At 46.9% G+C, this 23,795-nt stretch overlaps 1 protein-coding gene across 4 annotated transcripts in view; it reads left to right on the forward strand.

Moving 5' to 3' along the window:
- Window positions 1-23,795, forward strand: part of FBXO15 (F-box protein 15) — a 660,886-nt gene that overhangs the window by 300,368 nt on the left and 336,723 nt on the right. For all 4 annotated transcript variants that reach the window (XM_063923380.1, XM_063923382.1, XM_063923379.1 and 1 more), the window contains exons 3-4: window positions 2,188-2,307; window positions 16,995-17,099. In XM_063923380.1, the coding sequence (XP_063779450.1) occupies window positions 2,188-2,307; window positions 16,995-17,099 (225 nt within the window). The remainder of the gene's footprint in view (window positions 1-2,187; window positions 2,308-16,994; window positions 17,100-23,795) is intronic.

Raw genomic sequence — 23,795 nt, forward strand, 5'->3', positions numbered from 1 at the left:
GGCATCCCGCACGGCTGCCGAACTCTGACTTCATTACATCCCACCTTATGTGTCTGTCATTATCTCCATACTCTTGTGTGCTGTTCCAGTTACTGTACCTGTATGCAGTACTTGTCTCTACTATTCAGTCTTCACCTATTCATAAATTACTATTGCTGATATCCGTAGTGTGCACTACACACAGACTGATTTGCGTTTTGTCATGTCTCTGACACGCTTCCTGTCCTACACCTCTCGTATCCCAGACATCAGTCCGTACTGCTACAAAAGCCAGGTAACATACTGTACCTTATCCTAGTTTCAATTCAGTCCTCCCTCCTGCTCAGCTGTATCCAGTAGGTAGACCTGTATGTGAAGTAGCGTCATTCGTTCACCTAACCTCCCTCACTCCAATTCTAACCAGACCTGCCCTGTGGTCTTAGCCCAGAGGCCAAAACAAAGGCCCTCATTGCGAGTTGTTCGCTCGCAAGCTGCTTTTAGCAGCTTTGCACACGCTAAGCCGCCGCCTACTGGGAGTGAATCTTAGCTTAGCAAAATTGCTAACGAAAGATTAGCAAAATTGCGAATAGTCACTTCTTAGCAGTTTCTGAGTAGCTCCACACTTACTCGGCATCTGCGATCAGTTCAGTCAGTTTCGTTCCTGGTTTGACGTCACAAACACACCCAGCGTTCGCCCAGACACTCCTCCGTTTCTCCAGCCACTCCCGCGTTTTTTCCAGAAGCGGTAGCGTTTTTTCGCACACACCCATAAAACGGCCAGTTTCCGCCCAGAAACACCCACTTCCTGTCAATCACATTACGATCACCAGAACGAAGAAAAAACCTCGTTATGCCGTGAGTAAAATGCCTAACTGCATAGCAAATTTACTTGGCGCAGTCGCACTGCGGACATTGCGCATTAGAGACTAATCGCTCCGTTGCGAGAAAAATATAACGAGCGAACAACTCGGAATGACCCCCAAAGCCCGAATTAGAATGTGCAGAATTTTCTTGACTATGAATAAAACTATGTGCTAGTATATTGCTTCCTAAATGGTGAAGGTATTATATTCTGGAAATGTAATGCGAGCATTGCGTATCTTTATTTTAGAGCAGTCTCTTCTTTTTTTTTTATTGATCAACCAAAAACAAACTACTGATGTGTGAATATTGCTGCCACTACGTTGAAAACAACCCACTTACTTTTTATCCTAGTTCTATAGGATGTTTACTATGTATTTATATTGTACCAGTTACCTTCAGGTCACAGAGACACCTATGTTTTTGTTGATGTGCTGTTAAGCCAGCAACACTCTTTAAGTGCATTAAAAATATGATGAATGGTTTAATTTGCACTCATGTCCCTGGTTGAACCCTAACGCCTTAACTGTACGTTTAAAATTTCAGAATGCACTAAACCAGTGGTTTTCAAAATCCGGTCCCCAAGGCACATCAATAGTCCTGGTTTTAAGTGATAGCCATGCTTGTGCACAGATGGTATTGTATAACCAAACTGACTGAGGTTCTAATTAAGGGGGTAATTCAGACCTGATCGCTCGCTAGTGTTTTTTGCTGCGATCAGGTCAGAACTGCGCATGCGTATGCACTGCAATGCGCAGGCACGTCGCACAAAGTGGATCGTTGCTGTGCGATGGGTTTTACGAAGAATCCATTTCCATAGCTGATCGCAAGGAGATTGACAGGAAGAAGGAGTTTGTGGGTGTCAACTGACCGTTTTCAGGGAACGGTTGGAAAAACGCAGGTGTCTGACGTCAATTCCGGTCCCGGACAGGCTGAAGTGATCGCAGCGGCTGAGTAAGTCCTGGGCTACTCAGAAACTGCACAAAGTTTTTTTTTGTACTGCTCAGCTGCACATGCGTTCGCACACTTGCACAGCTAAAATACACTCCCCTGTAGGCGGCGACTATCTGATCGCAGCGCTGCAAAAAACTGCTAGCGAGCGATCAGGTCTGAATTACCCCCTAAGTCACCTATGACTTAGCTTGGACCATTAGAATGCCTTGAGAACCGCTTTTGGAAACCATTGCTCTAAATCATGTGTAAAACCACGGATTAACAATCATGAGAAAACAATCTTTTCCATGTATATTACCCATTTGTTTTCTCTTATAAAGGAGCCACTAAGAATTGTATTAACTATTTATTATTTGCTGTTGTCAGTCTAAATTAATGTTCTTTTGTTTACAGCACTAAAGCTTCAAATGAAAGTTCAACAAACATAGGTACTTTTGGAAACAAACACAAACACAAAAGGAATCTAAAATTGGTCAAAAAAATGTGCGTAGGAAAAATTGCGTACATAGAGAGGTAAGTGACTTGAAAGTGGCCTTTCTTAAAAATGGTTATTAAAATTTCTTAGATTTTAAGAGATTTTAGACAATGAAATTGAGTCTCATTTAATATTAGGAGCTAAACAAAAAGAGCAATTTAGACCTGATTTCATGGATTACACAAATACTGGATGTTATTTTCTCTATCGTCCTAGTGGATGCTGGGGTTCCTGAAAGGACCATGGGGAATAGCGGCTCCGCAGGAGACAGGGCACAAAAAGTAAAGCTTTAGGATCAGGTGGTGTGCACTGACTCCTCCCCCTATGACCCTCCTCCAAGCCTCAGTTAGATTTTTGTGCCCGGCCGAGAAGGGTGCAATCTAGGTGGCTCTCCTAAAGAGCTGCTTAGAAAAGTTTAGCTTAGGTTTTTTATTTTACAGTGAGTCCTGCTGGCAACAGGATCACTGCAACGAGGGACTTAGGGGAGAAGAAGTGAACTCACCTGCGTGCAGGATGGATTGGCTTCTTTGGCTACTGGACATTAGCTCCAGAGGGACGATCACAGGTACAGCCTGGATGGTCACCGGAGCCTCGCCGCCGGCCCCCTTGCAGATGCTGAAAAGAGAAGAAGGTCCAGAATCGGCGGCAGAAGACTCCTCAGTCTTCTTAAGGTAGCGCACAGCACTGCAGCTGTGCGCCATTGCTCTCAGCACACTTCACACGGCAGTCACTGAGGGTGCAGGGCGCTGGGAGGGGGGCGCCCTGGGAGGCAATGTAAACCTATTTTTTGGCAAAAAATACCTCACATATAGCCTCCGGGGGCTATATGGAGATATTTAACCCCTGCCAGAATCCGTTGAAGAGCGGGAGACGAGCCCGCCGAAAAAGGGGCGGGGCCTATCTCCTCAGCACACAGCGCCATTTTCCCTCACAGAAAGGCTGGAGGGAAGGCTCCCAGGCTCTCCCCTGCACTGCACTACAGAAACAGGGTTAAAACAGAGAGGGGGGGCACTAATTTGGCGTTAGAAATATATAAAAAGATGCTATAAGGGAAAACACTTATATAAGGTTGTCCCTATATAATTATAGCGTTTTTTGGTGTGTGCTGGCAAACTCTCCCTCTGTCTCTCCAAAGGGCTAGTGGGTCCTGTCCTCTATCAGAGCATTCCCTGTGTGTGTGCTGTGTGTCGGTACGTGTGTGTCGACATGTATGAGGACGATGTTGGTGAGGAGGCGGAGCAATTGCCTGTAATGGTGATGTCACTCTCTAGGGAGTCGACACCGTAATGGATGGCTTATTTAGGGAATTACGTGATAATGTCAACACGCTGCAAGGTCGGTTGACGACATGAGACGGCCGACAAACAATTAGTACCGGTCCAGACGTCTCAAAAACACCGTCAGGGGTTTTAAAACGCCCGTTTACCTTAGTCGGTCGACACAGACCCAGACACGGACACTGAATCCAGTGTCGACGGTGAATAAACAAACGTATTCCTTATTAGGGCCACACGTTAAGGGCAATGAAGGAGGTGTTACATATTTCTGATACTACAAGTACCACAAAAGAGGGTATTATGTGGGATGTGAAAAAAACTACCTGTAGTTTTTCCTGAATCAGATAAATTAAATGAAGTGTGTGATGATGCGTGGGTTCCCCCCGATAGAAAATTATTGGCGGTATACCCTTTCCCGCCAGAAGTTAGGGCGCGTTGGGAAACACCCCTTAGGGTGGATAAGGCGCTCACACGCTTATCAAAACAAGTGGTGGTACCGTCTATAGATAGGGCCGTCCTCAAGGAGCCAGCTGACAGGAGGCTGGAAAATATCATATAAAAGTATATACACACATACTGGTGTTATACTGCGACCAGCGATCGCCTCAGCCTGGATGTGCAGAGCTGGGGTGGCTTGGTCGGATTCCCTGACTAAAAATATTGATACCCTTGACAGGGACAGTATTTTATTGACTATAGAGCATTTAAAGGATGCATTTCTATATATGCGAGATGCACAGAGGGATATTTGCACTCTGGCATCAAGAGTAAGTGCGATGTCCATATCTGCCAGAAGATGTTTATGGACACGACAGTGGTCAGGTGATGCAGATTCCAAACGGCACAAAGGTGTATTGCCGTATAAAGGAAGAGGAGTTATTTGGGGTCGGTCCATCGGACCTGGTGGCCACGGCAACTGCTGGAAAATCCACCGTTTTTACCCTAAGTCACATCTCTGCAGAAAAAGACACCGTCTTTTCAGCCTCAGTCCTTTTGTCCCTATAAGAGTCATATTTGCCCAGGGATAGAGGAAAGGGAAGAAGACTGCAGCAGGCAGCCCATTCCCAGGAACAGAAGCCTTCCACCGCTTCTGCCAAGCTCTCAGCATGACGCTGGGACCGTACAGGACCCCTGGATCCTACAAGTAGTATCCCAGGGGTACAGATTGGAATGTCGAAACGTTTCCCCCTCGCAGGCTCCTGAAGTCTGCTTTACCAAGGTATCCCTCCGACAAGGAGGCAGTATGGGAAAAAATTCACAAGCTGTATTCCCAGCAGGTGATAATCAAATTACCCCTCCTACAACAAGGAAAGGGGTATTATTCCACACTATATTGTGGTACTGAAGCCAGAAGGCTAGGTGAGACCTATTCTAAATCTAAAAAAATGTGAACACTTACAAAGGTTCAAATCAAGATGGAGTCACTCAGAGCAGTGATAACGAACCAGGAAGAAGGGGACTATATAGTGTCCCGGGACATCAGGGATGCTTACCTCCATGTCCCAAATTTGCCCTTCTCACTAAGGGTACCTCAGGTTCGTGGTATAGAACTGTCACTGTCAGTTTCAGACGCTGCCGTTTGGATTGTCCACGGCACCCCGGGTCTTTACCAAGGTAATGGCCGAAATGATGATTCTTCTTCGAAGAAAAGGCGTCTTAATTACCCCTTACTTGGACGATCTCCTGATAAGGGCAAAGTCCAGGGAACAGTTGGAGGTCGGAGTAGCACTATCTCGGATACTGCTACAACAGCACGGATGGATTCTAAATATTTCAAAATCGCAGCTGATCCTGACGACACGTCTGCTGTGCCTAGGGATGATTCTGGACACAGTCCAGAAAAAGGTGTTTCTCCCGGAAACCTCCTAAAACCAGGAAAAGTGTCAGTGCATCATTGCACAAGGGTCCTGGTAAAAATGGTGGCTTCCTACGAAGCAATTCCATTCGGCAGATTTCACGCAAGAACTTTTCAGTGGGATCTGCTGGACAAATGGTCCGGATCGCATCTTCAGATGCATCAGCGGATAACCCTATATCCAAGGACAAGGGTGTCTCTCCTGTGGTGGTTACAGAGTGCTCATCTTCTAGAGGGCCGCAGATTCGGCATTCAGGATTGGATGCTGGTGACCACGGAGGCCAGCCCGAGAGGCTGGGGAGCAGTCACACAAGGAAAAAATTTCCAGGGAGTGTGATCAAGTCTGGAGACTTTTCTCCACATAAATATACTGGAGCTAAGGGTAAATTTATAATACTCTAAGCTTAGCAAGACCTCTGCTTCAAGGTCAGCCGGTATTGATCCAGTGGGAAAAACATCACGGCAGTCGCCCACGTAAACAGACAGGGCGGCACAAGAAGCAGGAGGGCAATGGCAAAAACTGCAAGGACTTTTCGCTGGGCGGAAAATCATGTGATAGCACTGTCAGCAGTGTTTCATTCCGGGAGTGGAAACTGGGAAGCAGACTTCCTCAGCAGGCACGACCTCCACCCGGGAGAGTGGAAACTTCATCGGGAAGTTTTTCCACATGATTGTGAACCGTTGGGAAATACCAAAGGTGGACATGATGGCGTCCCGTCTGAACAAAAAACGGGACAGGTATTGCGCCAGGTCAAGAGACCCTCAGGCAATAGTTGTGGACGTTCTGGTAACACCGTGGGTGTACCAGTCGGTGTATGTGTTCCCTCCTCTGCTTCTCATACCTAAGGTACTGAGAATTATAAGACGTAGAGGAGTAAGAACTATACTCATGGCTCCGGATTGGCCAAGAAGGACTTGGTACCCGGAACTTCAAGAGATGCTCACAGAGGACTTATGGCCTCTGCCGCTAAGAAGGGACTTGCTTCAGCAAGTACCATGTCTGTTCCAAGACTTACCGCAGCTGCGTTTGACGGCATGGCGGTGGAACGCCGGATCCTAAGGGAAAAAGGCATTCCGGAAGAGGTCATTCCTACCCTGGTCAAAGCCAGGAAGGAGGTGACCGCACAACATTATCACCACATGTGGCGAAAATATGTTGCGTGGTGTGAGGCCAGGAAGGCCCCACGAAGAAATTTCAACTCGGTCGATTCCTGCATTTCCTGCAAACAGGAGTGTCTATGGGCCTCAAATTGGGGCCCATTAAGGTTCAAATTTCGGCCCTGTCGATTTTCTTCCAGAAAGAATTGGCTTCAGTTCCTGAAGTCCAGAAGTTTGTCAAGGGAGTATTGCATATACAACCCCCTTTTGTGCCTCCAGTGGCACTGTGGGATCTCAACGTAGTTCTGGGATTCCTCAAATCACATTGGTTTAAAACCAGTCAAATCTGTGGATTTGAAGCATCTCACATGAAAAGTGACCATGCTCTTGGCCCTGGCCTGGGCCAGGCGAGTGTCAAATTGGTGGGTTTTTTTCTCAAAAAAGCCCATATCTGTTTGTCCATTCGGACAGGGCAGAGCTGCGGACTCGTCCCCAGTTCTCTCCTTAAGGTGGTGTCAGTGTTTCACCTGAACCAGCTTATTGTGGTGCCTTGCGCCTACTAGGGACTTGGAGGACTCCAAGTTGCTGGATGTTGTCAGGGCCCTGAAAGTATAGGTTCCAGGACGGCTGGAGTCAGGAAAACTGACTTGCTGTTATCCTGTATGCACCCAACAAACTGGGTGCTCTTGCTTCTAAGCAGACTATTGCTAGTTGGATGTGTAATACAATTCAGCTTGCACATTCTGTGGCAGGCCTGCCACAGCCAAAATATGTAAATGCCCATTCCACAAGGAAGGTGGGCTCATCTTGGGCGGCTGCCCGAGGGGTCTCGGCTTTACAACTTTGCCGAGCGGCTATTTAGTCAGGGGCAAACACGTTTGTAAAATCCTACAAATTTGATACCCTGGCTAAGGAGGACCTGGAGTTCTCTCATTCGGTGCTGCAGAGTCATCCGCACTCTCCCGCCCGTTTGGGAGCTTTGGTATAATCCCCATGGTCCTTTCAGGAACCCCAGCATCCACTAGGACGATAGAGAAAATAAGAATTTACTTACCGATAATTCTATTTCTCGGAGTCCGTAGTGGATGCTGGGCGCCCATCCCAAGTGCGGATTATCTGCATTACTTGTACATAGTTACAAAAATCGGGTTATTATTGTTGTGAGCCATCTTTTCAGAGGCTCCGCTGTTATCATACTGTTAACTGGGTTCAGATCACAGGTTGTACAGTGTGATTGGTGTGGCTGGTATGAGTCTTACCCGGGATTCAAAATCCTTCCTTATTGTGTACGCTCGTCCGGGCACAGTATCCTAACTGAGGCTTGGAGGAGGGTCATAGGGGGAGGAGTCAGTGCACACCACCTGATCCTAAAGCTTTACTTTTTGTGCCCTGTCTCCTGCGGAGCCGCTATTCCCCATGGTCCTTTCAGGAACCCCAGCATCCACTACGGACTCCGAGAAATAGAATTATCGGTAAGTAAATTCTTATTATTACCACACTGCAGATTAGAGTCACAATAGGACATGCACACTCATCCTGTGTGCACACTAAACATTTACCACCCTTAAGGGGGGTATACACGGGAGAGATGTGTGCTGAGTGAACCGCTCAGCACACATCTCTCCCGCCGCTCAGCACAGCGCGATGTGTTCTGAGCGATGCGGGGGGAGGACGGGGGCCGCTCATTTCACCCAGCGGGTGAAATGAGCGACCTGCTAGATTGGCCTGCATGCAGGCTCAATCTAGCAGCGGCGATAGCAATGTGCGGGGCTGCGCATCGCTATCGCTGAGGGGGCTACACACGAGTGATATGTGCTTAAAATCTAAGCAATCTAGTCAGATTGCTTAGATTTTAAGCATGGATCTCTCCGTGAGTACCCCCCTTTACAGTGCAACATGGTTTTGCCAAAGTGAAAATTTGTAGCTTGCATAGACTGTGTTTATTACCATATAATGCAATTTCAATTTAGTTTTCTATTTTGGAATGAATAGAATTAATAATATACATGTACATATAAAAACTGCAGTCACTGGAAAATAAGATGGAAATTTATGTTATGTAATGACTTCACACAGGTGGAACAAAACTACATGTACAAAAATGAGTATTAATGAGTTTTACATTATTATTTTCTCCAGAATAAATAATAATAATAATGTTTATACACTGTGCGGGTTATCAGAACTGCACTGACTTACAAACAGTAGGTCTTTATATTTTCAAAAGAATTGAAAGTACATATATAGGTTGGGAGTGAAGTGCAATTTGGTGGTACTCAGATCCCTATCTCTATAATCGATAATGCAATTTGTGAACAAAAAAAGATACAAAAATTTAAACCAAAAATAGATCTAAAAAGCAAATAGACTTCGCGGTAAATCCCGTTAGGTGTGAGTTGATGTTTTCATGGATAATTCGCAGTGCAAATTCATTTTGTAATCCAGTTACAATCTCTCAGTGAAGCAGTCAAAGTAAACGCACAGATTTTTGTTTGCTTCCCCCGTGAGGGTGTGAAAAGATAGGGAAAATCTTTATTCTAAGCTGAAAATGTCAGTACTTGCTTCAGAACCCCTTGGACACCCCCTAATGACTAACTAGCCATTTGGAATTTTTCATTTGGTTTAATTGGGCCAATAATTACATGTTTTTTTGGGGGTTAAAAAAATAATTGGCCTCAAATTACTCCAAAAATCAACTTTGTTGTTAGATTATGCATCCCAAATTTAATGAAAGCATTTTTCTCCTGTAGAGTCCATAGGTTATCCACAGGATAACATTGGGATATGATGACGCGACAGCGGATTTGCACCAAACGGTCAAAGCTTTTCGGCCTCCCAGCATGCAACGGCCCCGTCCATATATCCCTGCCTCCTGGCTCAGGCAAATCAGTTTTTTGTTTGGTGCAGCAGGAGCCGGACTATGGTCAGAGGGCTGCTGTTTTTTTTTAGCAGCCATAAACTTTCTTATTTTATTTTTATTGACTTACTATTTTTATTGAGTGATCTTTCTAAAATGCGCCTTACACGTACCTTAGAAGGAGTCGCAGTGCTGTTTCAGAGGGCGTTTATGTTGGATATACTAGCAGGTCCAGCAGACGTTACCAGGCTGTGGCCGGAGCACAGGAAGAAGCTAAGGCATCTGTTCCACTTAGAGAGGAAACGCAGACACTGCCGCACTGTTTTGGGAAGAGACTACCAAACAGTCGCTGATGCGGCTGCCACGTAGGGTGCACCAGCGCTAGGCCTTAGGGATCATAGGCTCCAGGGGTAGTATGAGGCCGCGATCCTTAAGGTTGTCAGCAGTGGAGGAGTCAGACGCTCCCCTGGTCGCCCCTCTCCCCAGTTCATGACCAGTTTCCTCTGAGTCTCCCGCTATGAACTGTTTTCCCGCTTCCGTCTGAAACGCTGTGCACTAAGGGGACCCAATCGCAGCATAGTTGGCTGTGTGACTGGTGCGTCAGTGTTCACTTGGGTGTCTGTGTTCACTATAGATTCACGGAGCGGTTGTGTACACTATTAGAGTCTGGATCCAATCAGCGTTCGCAAACGTATTGATCGGTCCTGGAAGCGGGGTAATTCTCCCTGTATCCCATTCTACTGCACACGGGTAATACAGCACTAAGTATCTACCTTTTGAGTACGAATAGTTGAATAAGTGCCTAATGCATTGGAGTCTGATAATTATTACTGTTGTTTTCTTTCGCTATGCGTCTGAATATGGTTAAACCTTATATAAGATGATGCAGTAATATGTTTCTCCTATATACTTGAAATGTATTTGTAGTTGATTATGTGCTCATATTGCTTATTATACTAATGTATAACCTGTGACTGATTGCTAGTGTGATTGCTGACTTTACTATAATTCTGTCAGTTTTTTTCTGGCCGATCCTCAATGCTGGTGCAAAGCACGGTAGGGTCGGATTGTGTGTCAATTTAACAAACTTTGAAGTGATTACAGTCACAAATTGTGTAATACACTGTGCCAAGTGTCTAATTATTTATCATGTCTAAAAGCGGCAATGGTAAGGAAAATACACTCGCAGCAACACCAACACTCATATCACGTTTGTCTTGCAAAGCTGGGTTAACCTCTCAGGATCTGGTTCAGGATGGTTTGTGTGCAAATTGTTTTAGCTTTCACCAAGGTCTCTTGAAAAATACAAGGCAGACACTTGTGCAAATTGATCGCCCATGGGCTATGTTTGCACAGACATTATCCAGTATAGCTGAGCTGATAATTCCAACTTCTGTACCAGGGATAGGTTACACTATTAACCCTTACATGCAGAATTCCACCTGCAGTTTATCACTTCTAGCAGGAGGAGTAGCAGCCTCTGAACAAATAAATGCTGAAAGGCCAGTGGTAAGTAAATCACATAGACATGAAACAATGGCCCTCATTCCGAGTTGATCGCTCGCTAGCAGTTTTTAGCAGCGGTGCAAATGCTAAGCCGCCGCCCTCTGGGAGTGTATCTTAGCTTAGCAGAAGTGCGACCAAAAGGATCGCAGAACAGCGGCAAAATATTTTCAAGCAGTTTGAGTAGCTGCAGACCTACTCCTATCTTGCGATCACTTCAGTCTGTTTAGTTCCTGCTTTAACGTCACAAATACGCCCTAGGTTCGGCCAGCCACTCCCCAGTTTCCCCAGGCACGCCTGCATTTTTGCCTGACACGCCTGCGTTTTTTAGTACACTCCCGGAAAGCGGTCAGTTACCACCCAGAAACACCCACTGTCTTTCAATCACTCAACGATCAGCAGTGCGACAGAAAAGCGTCGCTAGACCTTGTGTGAAACTACACAGTTTTTTGAGAAAGTACGTTGCGCGTGCGCACTGCAACCCATACGCATGCGCAGAAATGCAGATTTTTAGCCTGATCGCTGCGCTGCGAACAATGGCAGCTAGCGATCAACTCGGAATGACCCCCAATATCTTCACAGTCTACACATGTTTCAGATGAGGATTCTTCGGAAGATGAAGACTCATTACACTCTGGTTCTGCATACGAAGATGAGAAAGAAGGTCTCAGCTCAGTGGACGTATCTGAGTTAGTTAAGGCAATGAAAGCCATTCTATCCTTAATAGAATCAGCAGAACCTTTGTTAAAATTCAAGGCACCTGTGTTTAAACGTCCCAAAACAGTTAAGACTGAGTTTCCTTGGTCAGATCAGCTGGCAGAAATTATGGAGGAGGCTTGGGCTACTCCCAGTACGAGACTTAGAATTCCTAGGAAATGGAGTTTCAAGTATCCTCTTACAGCTGGGGACTGTTTAAAGAGGGAGGTGGCCCCCAAAGTAGATATGCATGTTATTTGATTAGTGCGAAAATCTACATTACCTGTGTCTTTACCTTTTTCTGTAGATATTCTTTTTGGTAAAGAATTAACCAGTATTTTGGAGTCAGAAGCAGACTGCAAGAAAGTAAACTTTCCTTCTACATACACATTCAAGCCTAAAGTTCCAGCTTTTCGGCCCCTTCGGTCTCAAGGAATAGCATAAGGAAAAGGTGATGGCAAACAGTCCCACTGCAACAAGTCTGGCAAGACTAAAAAGCATTGGGCTACCAGAGGACCGGTTTCTAAAACAGAAGATAAGCCATCAGCCTGATGGCGTGGGCCTCCTCCTGGGGGATTTGCACAGATCTGGCAGCAGTCTACAACAGATGCCTGGGTGCAAGAAGCGGTATCTCTCTGTTATGCATTTGCTTTCAAGAAGCACACTCCTCAAAGATTTTTTTGTACCAGCCTGTCTCTGGTAGAGATGAAGGCCAGGGCTTTGCAAGAGGCAATTCAGAAAATGCTTCAGTCAGGAGTAATCATTCCAGTTCCTCCTGCACAACGAGGACAGGGTTTTTACTCCAACCTGTTTCTAGTCCAGAAGCCAAATGGGTCATTCCGGCCCATACTCAATCTCAAAATGCTGAACAAGTACATTTGGGTGCCTCGTTTTCATATGGAGTCTTTACATTCCATAATTTTGGCCATGGAGCCAGGGGATTTTATGGTATCCTTGGATATCCAGGACGTTTACATTCATGTTCCTATAGCCCTGTCCCATCACTGCTATCTCAGGTTCGCTATCCTCCAACAGCATTTTCAGTTCCAGGCCCTGCCATTTGGATTGGCCACAGCCCCCAAAGTATTTACCAAAATTATGGTGGTAATAGCAGCTTATCTCTGCCTGCAGGGGATAAAACAATTCCATACCTCGACGATCTGTTTATCCTGGCACAGTCTTAGGAATTGCTTTTGTGTCATCTGCAACAGACCATAACGTGTCTGTAGAAGCAATGTTGGCTCATAAATTGGGCGAAGTCGTCTCTGGTTCTATCACAGCGGATAGCTCACTTGGGGGCTGAAGTTCAGTCAAGGATTCAGGAGGTGTTGCACAGTTGAAGGGTGTCCATTCACGCAGCAATGCGTGTGATGGGATTGATGGTGTCTACATTCGACATGGTAGAGTATGCTCCGTTCCATTCAAGGCCTCTGCAACATCTGATCCTTACCAAATGGAATGGTTTTCATTAGACAATAAAAACGCAGACTATGGTCCTTACTCTGGAAGTAAGGAGGTCGTTAGTCTGGTGGCTAGAGACTTCCCATCTGTACAAAGGGAGACCCTTTTGGATATCAGATTGGGAAATTCTGACAACGGATGCCAGCCTTCAGGGCTGGGGAGCAGTGTAAAGAAGGTTTTGTTTCCAGGGGCAGTAGACCAAAGAAGAAAGTTGCCTTATATATGTTGGAACTCCGGGCCATATACATGGTGCTGATTCAGGCAAAGGACATCCTTCAGGGGAAACAAGTTCAGATCCGATCGGACAATGTGACAGCAGTAGCATACCTCAACCATCAGGGATGAATTCACAGCCAAAAAGCAATGAAGGAGTTAAGTCACATGTTAAAGTGGGCAGAACTTCATCATCCAGCCTTGTCCGCAGTGTTCGTTCCGGTAGTCCTAAACTGGGAAGCAGATTTTCTCAGTCGACAAACGAATGGGCTCTACATCCGAATGTCTTCCAGAAACTAGTTGACAGGTGGGGGTTGCCGGAGATAGGTCTCATGGTGTCCCCGTCGGAACAACAAAATTCTCGCATACGGGTCAAGAACAAAGGATCCCAGAGCGATCTTTGTGGATGCCCTGTCGGTGAGATGGCACTTTCATCTAGCCTATGTGTTTTCACCAATCGCCTTATTACCCAGGGTGGTGAGAAAGGTAAAACAAGGAATGGGTGCTGTGATACTAATAGCTCCGACTTCGACCAGAAGACATTGTAACACAGATCTGCAGAGGATGTCGATGGATGCTCCATTCCTACTCCCTCAATGTCCAGATCTACTGTCTCCGTGTCCTTGCTATCACAAGCACCTGGATCGACTGTCTTTTACGGCGTTTCTCTTAAGACCTCTATCCTGAAGTCAAGAGGATTCTCACAACAGGTAATTCAAGCAATGCTCAGAGCAAGGAAACCTTCCTCAGCTCGTATTTATCACCGAATATGGCAAACCTATATTCAGTGGTGTAGTGAACGGAAATTTGACCCTAGGTCTTTCAGTGTTTCCAGGGTCTTAACATTCCTTCAGGAAGGAATGAATAAAGGTTTAAGGGTGGCTTCCTTGAAAGTGCAAGTGTCAGCATTGACTATATGGTTCCAAAACAAAATTGGCAACCTACAGGATGTGGGCACTTTTTTCCAGGGCATGCTGCACATTCAACCTCCTTTTGCTCCTCCTACAGTGCCTTGGGACTTAAGTTTAGTCCTAAAGGCCCTTCAAGTTGCCCCATTTGAAGCACTTGAAAGAGTGGATCTTAAATGGTTGACAGCTAAAGTTCTCTATGTACTGGCCATGGCTTCAGCTAGAAGAGTTTCAGATTTAGAGGCATTGTTATGTCGTCCTGCATTTCTGATCTTTTATGCATCCTAAGGTGGTGTCTAAATTCCACTTTAACGAAAAAATTGTAGTCCCGGCTTTCCAAGGGCCGGACTCTTCTGCGGGACATGCATCGTTGGACGTAGTCCGTGCTTTAAGGATCTTCGTAGATCGTACCAGTGCTATTAGAAAGACAGATTTTCTCTTCATTCTGTACGGATTTCACAAGAGAGAATGGCCTGCTGATAAGCAGACACTGGCGAGGTGGCTTCGGATGACTATTTCAGAAGCATATTCTCAAGCATATTCTCCCTGTTCCCGATAATGTCTTTGCTCACTCTACTCGTAAGGTAGGTTCATCATGGGCGGCACAACAGATATGTAAGGCAGCCACATGGTCTTCCATTAACACATTCATTAGACATTATGCCGTTGATACCTTTGCCTCTCAGGACGCTGAATTCCGGTGAAGGATTTTCCTGTCCAATCAAGAGCGTGCTCACAAGTAACTTGCTTTGGGACATCCCAATGTTATCCTGTGGATAACCTGTGGACCCTGCAGGAAATATATACGTTTTGGTAAGAACTTACCGTTGATAATGGTGTTTCTCCTAACTCCACAGGATCCACAGGGATCCCACCCTGACACACCTGATTTGAAGATCCTTTTACTCACTAACCTTTTCCTTCTTGTACGGAAGGGTGTGCATGTGTGCTCTTCTCGCCTGATTAGGGCTCTCTATGATGCCTCTGCCTTGAGCTTTGGAAAAACAACTGATTTGCCTGAGCCAGGACGCAGGGATATATGGACGGGCCTGTTGCATGCTGGGAGGCAGAAAAGCTTTGTCCGTTTGTTGCAAATCTGCTGTTGCTTCATCATATCCCAATGTTATCCTGTGGACTTAGGAGAAATACCGTTATCAACAGTAAGTTCTTACCATAACGTATATTTCAGTTTGGCATCCTGGAGCATACACTGGTTACTCTGCATTGCGGTGCACCTGATGCAGAATGCGCCATCGGCTGCACACTTACTGTAAAGAAGATTGGTAGCCCTAGTGGCTGTAGCAGGGTCCAGAGAACCCAGGGTGTGTACGTGTACATAGGAAGCTGGGGGAGAATAGCAGTCTCTTTCCCTCAGTATCCACCTCACAGCACGTCTACCCTTTCCACCCTCCCCTTCCTTGTCCCCTTCATTGTCTACACCACAGCACGCCTCCTGGCCCCTTCAGTGACCACAACACAGCAACAGTGCTGCTGCTGCTGCTGCTCTCCTTTTAAAAAAAAAGAAGAAAGAACAGAGGGGGCATCACCCCCCTCCCCCTTCCTGGATCCACCAATATTGATCCATGTAACTAAACTACTCCAAAGGCTTGTACACACTAGGCAATATAGTAAGTAAAATCGCTCATTTTTACCCTCCTGAGCGATATTGCTTACTATATTGCCCAGTGTGTATGCTGCAGACGACAGCCGATGCGCGGTCTGTTGGCTGTGCATGCAGCTCAATTTGACGATATTGTCAGATGTTTTCTGTTCGGGCCGGTTGCGGCCTGACTTCACTGTGTGATATTGCACAGTGTGTATGCCCACATCGGGCGGCATGGGAGGAGACACACTAGGCCAGGCATGTCCAAACTGCGGCCCTCCAGCTGTTGAGAAACTACACATCCCAACATGCCCTGACACAGCTTTAGCATTCTCTGACAGCAAAACTGTGTCATTGCATGCTGGGATATGTAGTTTCACAACAGCTGGAGGGCCACAGTTTGGACATGCCTGCACTAGGCGATGTCGCTCCTGGAGTGAATTGCCTAGTGTGTATGCACCTTAAACTTTGTGTGTCGAAGTGTTCTGTGTTGACTTGTTTGTGAAGTATAGACAATTAACGTTACAATAAATCTTGTACAACAAGGTGCAACAGTCTGCCTTCTCATTTCTTAATTTGTAACACCTCCACTCTGCCTGTGCAAACTACTGCTCCACCGTAGAGATGTTTCTTTTTCTTTGCCACCCTATGAGTCCTGGCAGAAATGTACTGTAGATTGATATGAACACCTCCAGTGGTTATTTTGTGCTGCCATTAGATGGCTTTGGGTTTAAGGAAGAATTTTTCTTACTAATCTCCACAGTAAATGGGGAAAGCTGTGTTCTATATTGTAGGTTGTTTCGATACTTGCTGAGGTTGCTAAGGGAGTATCACTGCCTGTCATATTGCAACAACAATGTCTTTCAATGTTAAGAGACTGGATTTAGATTGGAGACCTATTTCAAGTATCGGGAGGTATCCAAATAAATTATTGGATAAACAATTGTCTTTTCTAATTAATAATGTAATGTTATTTGACTGTAATATAATATGACCAGTGCGTTGTTGTTTTATCACAGTGCTGAAAAAATCATAGCAATGTGTTTTTATACCTTGTTATTAATTTCATACGTTGTCATCTATTTATCAGCTATTTGCAGTAGACAGGGGTCACAATGACAAACTACTGTTCTGGGATCTACAATTAGCAAGTACTTAAATGTGTCCCAGATGGTCTTGTAGTATTAAAACCCAAAGCAGAGTGTCTTAGCTATGATTAGCAATGTATAAAATGCTTTCTTTTGTATCTTGCAGCCTTCCATCTGAAATACTACTGAAAATTCTGTCATATTTAGATCCCATCTCACTGATGTGTATTGGTAGTGTTAATAAGCAATTCTACGAGCTGTCCAAGGACAAGTAAGGAAAATGCATGCAGATACTTGTAATTTAGTGTGTGTAATAATCTCTTCTCTTTTGGATTGCTTATTTTTAGGCTATTTCTAATTATAGTGAACATTAAATGGCTTTATAGTCTTTTTCCTTTACTTCAACATTATTTATATTTCTGCTGCTGGGTACACTGGGCTCCACAAGTCTGGACAATGGGGTGTAGAGTAGGATCTTGATCCGAGGCACCAACAGGCTCAAAGCTTTGACCTTCTTCCCAAGATGCATAGCGCCGCCTCCTATATCACCCCGCCTCCCTGCACAGGAGCTCAGTTTGTCAGTTGGTGCTGCAGTAAGCAGGCACTTAACAGAGGGGCTGCTCCAAGCAGCCCTGAGAAAAGCTTTTTATGAGGTAAAAAGTGAAGACTTCAAGGGCAGCAGCAGGGGTAAATGTCTTCTGTCATTCTCTGCTGCAGCTCCAGCTCTCCCCAGCGGCGCTGTACACTCCCGAGCCCTGGTTGCCCGGGTACCTACAGCGGAGGCTCCGGTTTCCTTCATATTAGACACACACGGCTGGGGCTCTCCAGGATCGCGTGGCCGCGCTTCGGGAGGTGGTAAGTGGGTCCCGCTCGCGGGACCCGGTCTTTATCGCGATCCGGCGCGGTCAGTGGGAGGCGGGCCGAGGGCTCTGGCGGTGGACACTGTGGCAGTACAGGCGATCCCACTAGATCACCACGGCATGGGCGCAGGTCAGGTTTTCTCTTAAAACCGATTTTAATATCGCCCACAGTACCCGGTGGTTTTGCTAGCAAGGGGGATAAGGCTTAGACCTGAAGCGCCATTTCCAGCAAGTGTTCCCGCCCTGGAGCTGCATCTCTGTCTTTTCCACACTCCCTGTCAGTGTCTGCGGCGCCATTACTCCTCAGCTCACTGTTCCTGGGACTGCTTGGGCAAATCCTCCTATGTAAAGCCACCTGGTTGTCAGCGCTGTGCCTTTACATGACACTTAAGTATTCTACCTGCCTTTTTAGTCAGTGTTAGTAAGAAAGAGTGCATTTAGTCAGTAGTTTATAGTACAATTACCCTGTGATATACATCCAGTTCCTACTGTTTAGTGTTATATCTATTGACTATATAGCTGTGTAAGCTAGTCCAGTGCAGTATTATTGTCTGTAATAACCTCTGCATTGTACAAACTGTGACTATTTGTGTGTGCATTGATAGCTGAGTGGTGTCCATCTCGTGTCTTTCACTCAACTTGCTATCCCTATATTCTATAACCTGAGGGGGCTTGGTGCGTCAGGTGTTATTTAATATAGGATTTTCACAAAGATATACCGTATTACGTATTTTTCTCTGTGATTTAGTCACCATATCTCTCCTTTATCTCTGCTGGTGCTGACTACACTGCGCAGGGGTTTGGGTTTAGGGATATAGTGCTGCTAATAATTGTACTGTATTACCTCATACTGCAAGTTATATCATGTCTGCTTCTGAGGGTAACGGTTCTGGGGCGGAACACACTGCTGGTGTTGCTGAAGCCACAGGCATATATGGGGAGAATATAGCAGCTGTGGGCTCTGGTTCTGGGGGCTCCTTGCCCCCCAGTGGGACTGTGGCAACGGAGGCACATACTGACCCTCTGTGGGCCGCTTTTTCCACGCTTCTGCATACGCTAGTTCATAAACTAACACCCCCTATGGGACCCCGAATGCCGGTACAACCGTATGTGGTCCCTGCAGCTAACCCGCCATGGGCGGACGATTTATCTGCTCAATTAAAGAAGTTGAACCAGTCCCTGACTACTAAAAAGTCTGACCAACGCTCGCCTAAGTCCAAGAGGTCCTCTAAGCGAGCGCTCGTCTCCTCACAATCCACTGCTATCACTGACATCTCGTCTGATGAAGACAGCACATACACTGACCCCACAGGTTCTGACTCAGATACGGCTGATGGGGAGGGTAGTTCACATGTGGATGTTCCTGATCTTTTGGAGGCTATTAAGTTAATTCTTCAGATTACGGATGATCCCGAGCCATCCGTTCCTCCTAAGAAACCAGATAGGTTCAAGCGTCAGAAGGTGGTTAAACAAGTTTTACCTCACTCTGACCACCTAGTGGATATACATCAGGAACCATGGCAAAGCCCGGGTACGAAGTTTGTGCCTCAAAAGAAGATGCTGGCTCGCTATCCCCTCGCGCCAGAGCTGTCTAAGAATTGGGAAACGCCTCCTCCAGTAGACTCACATGTGGCTAGGATGGTGGTTTCCTCATCTCTAACTGTCAATACCGTCACGTCTCTAAAAGAGCCTACGGAAAAACATGTTGAGGGTTGTCTAAAAGCGATTTACACCCTCACGGGTGCTGCACATAGGCCCACTATTGCAGCTACATGGGCAGCAGAGGCTATTGAAGCATGGGCCTTGGAGTTAGAAGCTGAAATCTCCTCTGACCATGCTAGACAATGCTTGTCATATATTGTCACAGCTTCTCACTATATTAAAGAGGTGGCTTCTGATGCCGGTATCCTAGCAGCCAAGGTCTCTACTACGTCAGTCCTGGCTCGCAGGACATTGTGGCTGAGATCCTGGTCTGTGGATCTGGACTCAAGAAAAACCCTGGAGGTACTCCCTTTCAAGGGGGATATTCTGTTTGTGGAGGACTTAAATAAGATCGTGGCTTACTTGGCTACTGCCAAAACTGCCTGTCTGCCTAATACAGCTCCTTCTGTGTCGAAGGCCAAAGGCACGTCCTTTCACCCCTTTCGTCCTTCAGGTAAAGCAAAATGTCAGGCGTACCACAAGCAGGCCCGCACTTCCAAACCTGGTAAGCCGAAGCCCAAAAGAGCCTGGGCTGCCCGTCAACCAGCAGCCAAGACCTATAAGCCTGCCGCATGACAGGGCGGGCCTCCCCCTGGGTGGGGAGCCGGCTTCTAGGGTATACCCAGGAATGGTTGAAGACCACTTTAGATGCCTGGGTACGGGAAATTGTCACTCGAGGTTACGCCATAGCCTTTAAAAACCGACCCCCTCATCGATTTTGCCAGACAGACGTCCCGTCGGACCAGACAAAGGCAGACACTCTGCATTCGGTGGTACAGTCCCTCCTGGATACAGGAGTCGTAGTACAGGTGCCTCTTGCTCAGAGGGGTCGGGGGTACTATTATCCGCTGTTTCTAGTCCCGAAACCGAATGGGTCCTCCCGGCCCATTCTCAACCTCAAGGCACTGAACAAGTTTGTGAAGGTTTCCAAGTTCCGTATGGAAACCCTTCGCTCTATAGTTCTGGCCTTGGAACCTGGGGACTACATGGTCTCCCTGGACATACAGGATGCTTACCTGCATATTCCTATAGCAGTGTCACATCAACAATACCTGAGGTTTGCTATTGGCAACCTCCATTACCAGTTTCGGGCGTTACCTTTTGGTTTAACAACGGCTCCGCGAGTCTTCACCAAAGTTATGGCGGTGATGACGGTGGTACTCCGCCGTCAAGGGGTCAGGATACTGCCGTATCTGGACGACTTGTTAATCCTGGCAAATTCCCCAGATCTTCTCCTGCGTCATCTGGATATGACGGTCCGGTTTCTACAAGCCCACGGGTGGCTCATCAACTGGAAGAAATCCTCCCTGGTCCCTGCTCAGAGTATGGTGCATCTGGGAGCGCTGTTGGACACTCACAACCAGAGGTTGTTCTTGTCTCAGGAGAAAGTCCTGAAACTTCAGGACAGGATTCGTTGCTTCCTTTCTCGTCCGCAAGTGTCGATACATTCGGCAATGCAGGTGCTGGGCCTCATGGTATCAGCATTCGACATGGTGGAGTATGCTCAATTCCATTCTCGCCCCCTCCAGAAGCTGATTCTAGCCAAGTGGGACGGCCTGCCTCACCGGATCAGGTCTCAAATGATCTCTTTGACTCCGGAGGTCCGTCTGTCGCTGCTCTGTTGGCTCCAGTACTGACAATTGTGCAGAGGCCGTCCCTTCTGGATATCCAAATGGGTCCTGTTGACAACAGATGCCAGTCTAAGAGGTTGGGGCGCGGTGCTGGAGCAGCAATCCTTGCAGGGTCGGTGGACCAAGGAGGAATCTCTCCTCTCGATCAACATTCTGGAATTGCGGGCAGTCTTCAATGCGTTGAACCTAGCCCAGAATTTGATTCAGAACCATCCTGTTCAAGTACAGTCGGACAACGCCACCACAGTGGCTTACATAAATCATCAAGGCGGCACTCAAAGCCGTTTGGCAATGAAGGAAGCCTCACGGATTCTACGTTAAGCAGAACGCCATCTACCGGCAATATCGGCAATATTCATTCCGGGAGTCCTGAATTGGGAAGCGGACTTTCTCAGGCGTCAGAACGTGCATGCCGGCGAGTGGGGCCTCCATCCAGAAGTGTTTCAGCTCCTCGTGGAAAGGTGGGGTCTTCCAGATGTGGATCTGATTGCGTCTCGACACAATCACAAGGTTCCGGTCTTCAGAGCAAGGACAAGGGATCCTCAAGCAACATTTGTGGATGCGCTGGCAGTGCCGTGGAGGTTTCGGCTGCCGTACGTGTTCCCTCAGGTGTCACTCCTGCCCAGGGTAATTCGGAAGTTCAAGCAAGAAAAAGGAAATCTGCTTCTCATAGCTCCGGCGTGGCCTAGACGGCACTGGTTCTCAGACCTGCAAGGCCTATCGTCCACTTCTACTTCCACAACGCCCAGACCTCCTCGTTCAGGCCCCCTGTGTATACCAGGACCTAGCCCGGCTGTCTTTGACGGCGTGGCTCTTGAAGTTTCCGTCTTAAGAGCTAAGGGTTTTTCTGAAGAGATCATTAAAACTATGTTGCGGGCCCAGAAACCGGCCTCTGCTCGGATTTACCATCGGGTCTCGCATTCCTACTTTGTTTGGTGCGCATCTAACCATTATGACGCTTCCAAGTTTAGTACAGCCAAACTTTTGGCTTTTCTACAGCAGGGCCTAGATTTAGGCCTGCGTCTGGCCTCCCTCAAGGTTCATATTTCTGCCTTGTCGGCGTGGTTTCAGAGAAAAATTGCGACTTTACCTGATGTTCATACTTTCACTCAGGGTGTGTTGCGTATACAACCTCCCTATGTCCCGCCTGTGGCTCCTTGGGACTTGTCGTGGTTTTGGAGGCGTTACAAGAGTCTCCATTTGAACCTCTTGGTTCAGCTGACCTTAAGTGGCTTTCACTTAAGGTGGTGTTCTGTTGGTTATTGCCTCTGCTAGAAGAGTGTCGGATTTGGGTGCCTTGTCTTGTAGTTCCCCATATCTGATTTTTCACCGTGACCGGGCGGTTCTTAGGACTCGTCCCGGATATTTGCCTAAGGTGGTTTCTTCGTTCCACCTTAATCAGGAGATTGTGGTTCCAGCTTTTGTCTCTCCTGATTTGTCTCCCAAAGAGTGGTCTTTGGATGTGGTACGGGCTCTCCATATCTATGTGAAGAGAATTGCTTCTATTTGAAAGTCTGATTCTCTCTTTGTTTTGTTTGGATTTCACAAACGTGGCTGGCCTGCTCACAAGCAGACCCTGGCCAGGTGGATTAGAATGGTGATTGCGCATGCTTATGTGAAGGCTGGTCTGTCAGCTCCTGTTCATATTACGGCCCATTCTACTCGGTCTGTTGGACCTTCTTGGGCGGCCCAACGTGGTGCGACCCTTGATCAATTGTGCAAGGCGGCTACGTAGTCCTCCGGGAACACGTTCATAAGGTTCTATGCCTTCGATACTGCCGCTTCCCAGGATGCTTCCTTTGGACGCCGGGTTCTTGTGCCCGCTACAGTGCGTCCCCTCCCATAAGGAACTGCTTTAGGACATCCCCATTGTCCAGACTTGTGGAGCCCAGTGTACACGGCAGCAGAAAACGAGTTTTATGGTAAGAACTTACCTTTGTTAAAACTCTTTCTGTGAGGTACACTGGGCTCCACAAGGCGCCCACCCTGACGCACTCAGCTTCTTTGGGTTGATATGGCATTAGCCGCTGACACTTCTCTTGTCGTGAGAGTGTGGTGTATGTGGCTACTAACCGTTGTCGTCTCTTTTCCTGCTACTGCATTGGGCTGGTTAACTAAACTGAGCTCCTGTGCAGGGAGGCGGGGTGATATAGGAGGCGGCACTATGCATCTTGGGAAGAAGGTCAAAGCTTTGAGCCTGTTGGTGCCCCGGATCAAGATCCTACTCTACACCCCATTGTCCAGACTTGTGGAGCCCAGTGTACCTCGCAGAAAGAGTTTTAACAAGGGTAAGTTCTTACCATAAAACTCGTTTTTCCTTTTTTCTCTTACGTCCTAGAGGATTCTGGAGTCCATATTAGTACCGTGGGGTATAGATGGGTCCACCAGGAGCTTTACGAGTTTGAGAGTGTGGGCTGACTCCTCCCTCTATGCCCCTCCTACCAGACTCAGTTTAGAAAATGTGCCTGGAGGAGCCGGTCACAGCTGAAGGAGCTCTCCAGAGTTTCCTTGGTAAAGTTTATTTTTAGAGTTTATTATTTCTCTGACGTCCTAGTGGATGCTGGGTACTCCGTAAGGACCATGGGGAATAGACGGGCTCCGCAGGAGACTGGACACTCTAAAAGAAAGATTAGGTACTATCTGGTGTGCACTGGCTCCTCCCTCTATGCCCCTCCTCCAGACCTCAGTTAGAATCTGTGCCCGGCTCGAGCTGGTTGCACACTAGGGGCTCTCCTGAGCTTCTAGTAAAGAAAGTATTTATTAGGTTTTTTATTT

The sequence above is a fragment of the Pseudophryne corroboree genome, chromosome 5 (genome assembly GCF_028390025.1).
Source record: "Pseudophryne corroboree isolate aPseCor3 chromosome 5, aPseCor3.hap2, whole genome shotgun sequence".
NCBI lineage: Eukaryota > Metazoa > Chordata > Amphibia > Anura > Myobatrachidae > Pseudophryne > Pseudophryne corroboree.